We start from the raw sequence: 9,051 nt of genomic DNA on the forward strand, positions 1-9,051 counted from the left end.
ACACACACACACACACACACACACACACACACACACACACACTCCTTAAAACAACAACAACTCTGGTGGGCTGCAGAGCTGACTCAGAGGTTAAGAGCACTGGCAGCTCTTCCAGAGGACTTGGGTTCAACTCCCAGCACACACATGGCAGCTCACAACTGTCTGTAACTCCAAGATCTGACACCCTCACACAGATATACATGCAGGCAAAAACACTAAGGGACATAAAATGAATAAATTATAAACAAACCAACTCTGCAGACTGCCCTCATTTCATAGTGGACAACAAAGGCTCAGGGAAACCGAGACATGTGATTCCAGTATACGGAAGTGAACTTGACAAGATCTGAAATTGAAGCCAGGCCTCTTGCTTCTATAGCTACAACACCAGGGGTAGACCTTACTCATAAAAGCCCGGGAAATCCTGACCTTGACCCTCTCTGAGGAACTTGGGCACGTTTCTTAAGTTCTCTGAAGTGTCATTAATTTTCTCACAGAGAAAAGATGATGGTAACTACGTACCCACTAGAACTAGAGTGATGATTTAGAAAGAAAACAGATAAACAAAAATGGGCAGGCATGGTGGTGCAAAGCTGTGATCCTAGCACTCTGGACATAGAGAAAGAGGGTCAGGAATTTAAGGTTAACCTGGACTACATAAGACCTTGTCTCAAAGAAGCAAAACATGCCGAGGGAAAGCACTCAGTGGATAAAGACATAGCTGTGCATAGCTGATGAGCTGAGTCCCGAGTCCACTAAAAAGCCTCATGTAGTGTACACACTGGACATCCCAGCATGCCTGCTGTGGGACTGGAGGCAGAGGCAAGAGACTTGAAGGACATGGGCCAGCTAGCCTGGGGTTCTTAGCAGCAGCAGAAGAGGGACTCTGCCCTAAGGAGGTGAAGTGAGATTCCATCCACTCCTGAAAGCTGTTCTCTGACCTCTCTATTCAATTGCATGGCATGCCCCTCTCCAAATAAATAAGTAATATCAACAAGCACACAACAAAAGATAAAGTTAAAAATAAAATTTCAAAAGTAGCATTTTCAGACCAGTGAGATAGTAGATGAAGGAGCCTGTTACAAAGCCTGACAACCATCTCAATTCAATCCCTGGACCCCACACAATGGAAGGAGAGAACCAACTTCCATAAGCTGTCCTCTGATCTCCATATGTGCAACATAGCACGTGTATACCCATGTAAGCACACACGTGCATGCATGGACATGAAACATACACATATGGACACACATGCACACACACATACACATACATGCACACACACACATACATACACATGTACAGACATGTGTGTGCGCATACACACACACACAGAGCAAACAAAATGAATGTAGGCAAAAATCCTTAGCACAGTGCCTAGGAAGAAGCTGGATGCTATTTAAGTTTCTATTGTATTTGCTTTCTTACTCGCAAACAAATCCAGCATGATTCTGAAGTCTTTGTGACAGAGTAGACTCTGAGGGATCAAATTTTCCAAGCTTTCCTTTTCTGTTTCCCTCTAGAGTCTTGGCTGTCCTGGGACTCTCTATGTAGTCTAAGAAGTGGCCTCACACTTGAGGCATCCTCTTGCTTCAGCCTCACGAGTGCTCCAATGACACGCACAAGTGACCACATCTGGCTCTCAGTGAGTTCTCCAAGGCCAAGGAAACAAAATCACTATATGGAGCAGCAGAGACTAGACAGACGAGGGGGCTGAGAAGTGTTGCTTAAGAGATGCTAAGCTGGTGTAAAGTGGTGAGGATAGCCTGGGCTGCCACAGCAGATGCCTCACGCAGGCCCCATCGACCCAACCGCGCACACCGGGAGCTGATAGGGCAAGGTGAGCCTCAGGCCTTCTGCTCTCCTCCTCACTCTCTCCGAAGGTTAGGACTGCTGCATGTACTTTCAACAGCTTGATCTAACAGCGCACCGGTCATGCCTTCCTGAGTGAGCTGTGCTACTACCACCACAAGATGGCGAATGGGAGGGTGGCGAATGGGAGGATGACGAATGGGAGGATGGCAAACAGGAGGGCAACCTGTGAGGCCACAGATGGGAATAGAAGAGGGTGGGTTCACAGGCAAGGCGCCCACTCAGGATTGAGGTAGGAAGGAAGCGGAGACCTGCATCGTTCACTGCCCCTCCCACAGCCTTCTGCTTCACTGACAGCTCAATTTTGTCTCTAAGGAGACTGTGCAGGTATAGTGACGCGCTACTGCAGACCTATCTAAAAAAGAAAAGGAACTGTTGGGCAACTTTGTTGTTGTTTCAGTTAGGGTCTACGTAGCCTGGAGATGATACATAAACCAAGTTGGCCTCATCCAGCTCCACCTGCTCCTGGATGCTGGAACTAAGGATGTGTGTTGCACCACGTTGTCTAACTGCTCAGCATCTTGAAGTGAAAGTGCCTTATGATAGATAGATAGCCTCTGGTATTGCAGCGATAACCTCAAGAGCCCCTAGGTGGCACTGTTGTCCTCTGATGAAGATGTAAAGAATGGCAACTGGCACCACCCATTGCATCTGTAAGCCATTTTCTAAGGGTGTGTGTGTGTGTGTGTGTGTGTGTGTGTGTGTGTGTGTGTGTGTGTGTCTGTGTGTGTCTGTGTCTGTGTGTGCGTGCACGAGCGCATGTGTCCCTCCAGCCTGCTCCAGAGGGTATCCGGAGGCAGGGACAAGGCTGGTCTTGGAGCTAGACCCGTCACCAACTGCAAGGTTTCCATCAGCAACACTTAACTCAGAGCCATGGCCTCAAGGTGAAACCATTTGCCCTGCAGCTAGGTGAGGTGCAACTCTACATTTGGGGCATCACTGCCACGGTTGTGATGCCCATGAGCATCAAATAGGTAGGATGTGGACACCCTCCAGGGGTCACACACAGTCTCAGTGGACAGGACTGGTAGAGTGGGGGTGGGGGAGGGAAGGTCGGCTCTGAGAGGATGATGTTCTTTGTTTATTTTTGTTGTTGTTGTTTTTGTTTTTTTATTTTATGTGCATTGGTGTGAGGGTGTCAGATCTCCTGAAACTATAATTACAGACAGACAGTTATGAGCTGCCCTGTAGGTTCTGGAAATTGAACCTAGGTCCTCTGAAAGAGCAGCCAGTGCTCTTAATCACTGACCCATCTCTCCAGCCCTTTTGTTGTTATTTGTTCTTGTTTTGTTTTTTTAAGAGGATGATGTTCTTGAGGACAGGGCTAAGGTGGAAGGAATGTTGATCATCAGGCTAAGCATGGAGACTGGGATTGGAAGAAGAGCACATACACAGAGGGGCTCTTCTGCTTTTTCCATGCCTGTGTATGGCCCAGCCCTAACTCTCACCTCCAAATCTCTGGTGATTAAATGGCCTTTAGCTTACAACAGAACACTGTCCCCTAAAGGGAAGGAAGAGCTTATCTGATCAGTTAAAAGATCAGAAGAACCCATGGAATCCTTTGCCAGGAAGCAGAAACAGGAGGAGTGTAATTCATGGTCATTACCCCAAAAACACCTCACAATGGCTGCCTCCAATGGACAGACTCTGAATAAAGGTGGGCTCTGAATGAGCTGCGGTATAAAAAGGTCAAGGAACTCATGTGGGTTAAGAATCTAAACAAGTTGGGCAGTGGTGGCGCACGCCTTTAATCCCAGCACTTGGGAGGCAGAGGCAGGCGCGTTTCTGAGTTCGAGGCCAGCCTGGTCTACAGAGTGAGTTCCAGGACAGCCAGAGCTATACAGAGAAACCCTGTCTCGAAAAAAACAACAAACAAACAAACAAAAGAATCTAAACAAACATGGAGATGGCTATGGAACAGTTCAAATAAATAAACAAACAAATAAACAGTTCCAAATAAATCAATGTTAGTTTGGTGACAAATTAGCTAAGTTATGAGCAACACTAAATGGATACAACAGACTGAATTTTAATGTGTGTGCATGCACACATATGTACACACACATACACACACACAGCACACATATACACATACATACACATATACACACATACCACACATATACACAAATAATAAAAGAAAAACAAGTCATTATTTGAGAGGGACTTGGAGAGCACAGGAGGAGAGGGAGCTGGGGAGCACAGAAGGAGAGGGAGCTGGGGAGCACGGGAGGAGGGGAGAGGGAGCTGGGGAGCACGGGAGGAGGGGAGAGGGAGCTGCGGAGCACGGGAAGAGGGGAGAGGGAGCTGGGGAGCATGGGAGGAGAGCAGAGGGAGCTGGGGAGCATGGGAGGAGAGCAGAGGGAGCTGGGGAGCATAGGAGGAGAGCAGAGGGATATGGGGAGCACGGGAGGAGAGGAGAGCAGAGGGTGCTGGAAGTATGGAAGGAGAGAGATGGATATTATGTAAATACAGAACACATTAGAAATTCTCAAAAAAATTAAATTTAAAATTAAGGAAAAAAAGGCTGGGGGGTGGATTAGTTAAATGAATGCTGGTCAGATTGAAAAGGGATGGTCTATGCCATGCCACACAGTGTATGTAAGCGCCCAAACAGTTGGGTCCTGCACAGTGCTGACCCCAAGAAATGCCATCTCTACAGAGTAACTAACTCCCAGCTCATTGTTCAGAACACTCCAGACACACCATTAACTCAGCAGGGTCGCAGGGTTCCAGAACAGAGCACGGCCCCCACCACCTGCTTCACTCACCGTTCTCGGAGGAAGGTGCAGCAAGCATCTTTGATGCTCTGCAGTTGCAGGAAGCTTGCCCCCATCAGCAGGGACTGTACATTTTGCTGGTCGATAGCAAGGTTGCCATTATAAGCGAAGTTGATGAGAGCCTCCAGGGCGCTAGAAAGAAGAGGAGAAGCATGAGAAGCTCTTCAGAGATGAGTCTTGGCCCACAGGTCACTTGGCCCTAACTGAATTCACAGGACTATCTACAGTGGTTTGAATAAGAATGGCTCCAAAGGCTCACATATTTGAATGCTTGGTCATCAGGGAGTGGCACTACTTGAGAGGGACTAGGAGGTGTGGCCTTATTGGAGTGGGCGTGGCCTTTTTGGAGTAAGTGTGTCAATACCAGTGGGCTTTGGGGTTTCAAAACCTGAAGCCAGTCCCAGTGTCTATCTCCTCCTGCTGCCTACAGACCTGGGAGTATGCAGACCTCTCAGCTCCCTCTCTAGCACCATGTCTGCCTGTCTGCCATCATGTTCCTGCCATGATGATAACAGACTAAACCATTGATACTGTAATAAGCCTCAGTTAAATGTTTTCTCATATAAGAGTTGTTGTAGTCATGGTGTCTCTTCACAGCCGTGGAACACTAAGAAACTACCTGAAGAATAGATGAACCATGTTCAAAAATCCCTTTAGAGGCCAGAGAAATGACTCTGGTTCAAGTGTTTACTGTGCAATCATGAGGACTGAGTTTGGATCCTGGCACCCATGTAGCAAGTGAGTGTCCCACAAATGCCTGCAGTCCTGGCTCCTAGAATCTGATACCCTCTTCTGGCATCCATGGGTGTCTGTCATAGGCACACTCACCTGCACACCCACGTGTGCATACACTCACACAATCACACATATACACAAATAAATAAATCCTTCCTGAAAATCTGTTTAGCTGAGTTAAATGTGGCAGCACATCCTGGGAGCTTGAGACAGGAGGATCTCAGGTTCAGGGTCAGCCTAGACTACGTAAGACATCATCTCAAACATAGAAATAAAATCTACTTTATGGAGAATATTTTAAATGGAATGACTATTTCATGATAGCCAAAGAGTCATGCTAGTCAGGAGAGGTGGGAGTCGGGGACAGGCCAGCCTGGTTTACAGTGAGACCCTGTCTCAAAACAAATAACAACCGAGTAACTGTCCACGTATGCTTTTTCAGAATCCTCATAAAGAAACAGCCATTTACAACCTCTCTATTGAAAAAGTTAATGGTGGCTGTCTTTTAGCTTTGCTTCTCTGTCCATCCGGACATGTGATCAATGTGGACAAAGTCGCAAAGTGTTTCACTAATCCCTTTCTCATTCTGCTGGCTTCTTGGTCACTGTTTTGGGATGGCTGCTGTAAAACAGTACTAAAATATGTTCTATTTTATTATCTACCTTTATTATCAGGCACCCTAACTATTGCCATTATAAATTTTTTTAATTTATGAGTAAATGTTTAGTGAATTTTAGAAAAGTTATTATTGTTTGGGAGTAAATGTTTAGGGGGAGATTTCTAACTTTGTGTTTTTAACTTTGTATTTGTTCCCATGGAGAATGAAATCGAAATTCCAGCCGTGCAGCTCTGGCCTCTCCATCTCTCTGACCTCTTCTGCCCTGGCCTACCTCACTGTGTCCAGCACTCTAAGCCCACTCTCACCCTCCGCCCAGGCTGCTCTGTCTGTCTGGAGGACTGTTCCTCCAGAAAACTCACTCTTCAGTCATTTCCTGACCGCCCCACCACCCTCTGCTAACTTTGACTTTGACTTCTTCTTCCTCCTCTTCCTCTTCTTCTTCCTCCTCCTCCTCTTGTTCTGCTTGTTTGTTTCCAAGACAGGATCTCTTCTTTTAGTCTGACTATTCTAGAACTCAATATGTAGACCAGGCTTGCCTCAAAATCAGAGATCCACCTGCCTCTGTCTCCCAAGTGCTGGGGTTAAAGGTGGGTGCTATCTTCTCCCAGGTTCTTTAATTAAGTAAAAAAAAGGTCAGGTAGCACAGGCTGGCCTCAAACTTACTATGCAGCCAAAGGTGACTTTTGAACTCCTTACCTTCCTGCCTCCACTTCTTGAGTGCTAGAATTACAGGTGTGTGCCACCATACTCTTTTTATGCCCTGCTGGGATAGAACCCAGGGCTCTGTGTATGCTAGACAAGCACTCTACCAACTGAGCTATACAGCCCATCCTGCTTTGCTCTCCTCACATTACTTTTACTCCCAGCTACATATCACTGTTTCTGCCCTAAGCAGAACATGGACACTGTTCAGTGAGGCACTTGAGTACCCGGGTCATTTACACAGCTCCTCCTGACACAGTCTGACACTGGAAGGATAGGCCAACCCATTCCCTTCAATGTTCTGACCCATCAAATGACTACTCTGCCACATTCTAGATAAACGCTGTCCCTTAGAATACACTGCCTATTGTCCACATACATTACTTAGGATTAAATTTAAATAGACTAAAGTTAAATAAAATTTAAAAATTAGACCTTGTGACTCAGAGTCGCATTTCACATGCTCAGTAGCCATACTGTGGTGGTGCCTACCTACAAATCCATGTGGGAGGCTGAGGCAAGATGATTGCCACTTGAGGCCAGCCCATAACAAGACTATTACAAAACAAAACAGTTTATTCCCATTGTACAGAAGGGCTAGTGGGTAATACAGTTCTAGACTGATGAAGAAAAATGTATCACAATGTTTACCGGAAAAACTATTCTTCCAGCCCAGAAATGTAGACAGTAATAAATATATTTACTACACTGGTACCCATCCCTAGTTAAAAAAAATCTTGGACTCTAGGTATCACTAAATGTGTTACTTTAATAATGGAGTAAAAACACCATCAAAACTCCCACAAGGAAGGTATGATGACAGCACACATGTATAATCCCAACACCAGCAGGCTATACAGCCAGGAGGATTTTTACTTGAGTTCGAGGCTAGTCTGGGCTACACAATAAGACTCTGTCAAGCCAGCAAACCTCCTTTCACCCTACCTCAGGTCGCTGACCTAGGCGCTCATGGTCTGCTAATTCCCCACAGCGTTGTTCCACCACAGCTGTGCTCTATGGCAGCTCCTCGTATGGTCCAAGGCTCAGGCTGAATCTGGCCACGGTAGGCGTAATGGTGGGGTCTGGCCACGGGAAGCTAATGGTGTGGGGTGGGGTTCTGGCCCCAGGAAGCTAATGGCGTGGGGTAGGGGTCTGGCCCCAGGAAGCACAACGGTAGGGGTTCAGGTTCAGTACCTTGGGTCCATTCCCTGCATTACAATCTCATCCTGCTTGCACTCCATCATGTCATTCGTAAACATGGCGTGGAAGTATGGGATGGAGGCCGCTAAGACGATCCGGTGAGCGCTGAATTTGTGGTCCCCGATCTGTAGGCCAAAGAGAATACAAAGACAAATATTGAGCGACACTTATACAAAAGCCCCATCTTGCTTTCCACAGCTTACTCCTCTGCTCATGGCAGTGACAAGGAAGATGTCCCAGGGATAATGGACGGGCAAGACTCACCACAGAGGCTCTGTGCACTCAAAACCTAATGCACGCAGAGATGGTGGAAGAGATGAGGTATAAAGATGGTAACAAAAGTAAGCCTGGGCATGGTAAGCAGCAGTTGTCATACACAGTGCAGCTCCTCCCACTCTCTAAAACACAAATTTCTTCAGCACTTTATTGGAACTCTGGGTTTGTTAAAAGGCAGATTTATTAAAAGACAGAAAAGTACTCAAATTAGAGTGCTTAAAAGAATATTTGCGGGCGGTGGTGGCGCACGCCTTTCATCCCAGCACTTGGGAGGCAGAGGCAGGCGGATTTCTGAGTTCGAGGCCAGCCTGGTCTACAGAGTGAGTTCCAGGTCAGCCAGGGCTACACAGAGAAACCCTGTCTGGAAAAAAAACAAAAAACAAAAAAACAAACAAAAAAGAATATTTGAGGGGCTGGTGAGATGGCTCAGCGGGTAAGAGCACTGATTGTTCTTCAGGAGGTCCTGAGTTCAGATCCCAGCAACCACATGGTGGCTCACAACCACCCGTTATGAGATCGGATGCCCTCTTCTGGTGCGTCTGAAGACAGCAACAGTGAATTACGCCAGAGTGACCAGGGCTGGAGTGAGCGGGCAGCGGAGGTCCTGGTCCTGAGTCCAATTCCCAGCAGCCACACACATGATGGCTCATGGTCATCTGTTACAGTGTTATTCATACACATAAAATAAATAAAATAAATCTAAAAAAAAAAGAATATTTGAAAAAACAAAACAATCAACCCCCAAACCAAAAACCAAAGAAATAGTGACAAGAAAGGAGAGGTAAATAAGGCCTGATGTGAAGGGTGCGGGGAAGGGCTGAGAACACAGCAGGCTGACATGAGGGGGGGGAGGGCTGAGAACACAGC

At 46.7% G+C, this 9,051-nt stretch overlaps 1 protein-coding gene across 2 annotated transcripts in view; it reads right to left on the bottom strand.

Moving 5' to 3' along the window:
- Nucleotides 1-9,051, bottom strand: part of Klhl18 (kelch like family member 18) — a 54,986-nt gene that overhangs the window by 21,154 nt on the left and 24,781 nt on the right. For both annotated transcript variants that reach the window (XM_031344044.1, XM_031344043.1), the window contains exons 2-3: nucleotides 7,903-8,033; nucleotides 4,644-4,784 (exon numbers count right to left, since the gene is read on the bottom strand). In XM_031344044.1, coding sequence (XP_031199904.1) covers nucleotides 4,644-4,784; nucleotides 7,903-8,033 — 272 coding nt within the window. The remainder of the gene's footprint in view (nucleotides 1-4,643; nucleotides 4,785-7,902; nucleotides 8,034-9,051) is intronic.

This window comes from Mastomys coucha, unplaced genomic scaffold (assembly GCF_008632895.1).
Source record: "Mastomys coucha isolate ucsf_1 unplaced genomic scaffold, UCSF_Mcou_1 pScaffold23, whole genome shotgun sequence".
Taxonomy (NCBI): domain Eukaryota; kingdom Metazoa; phylum Chordata; class Mammalia; order Rodentia; family Muridae; genus Mastomys; species Mastomys coucha.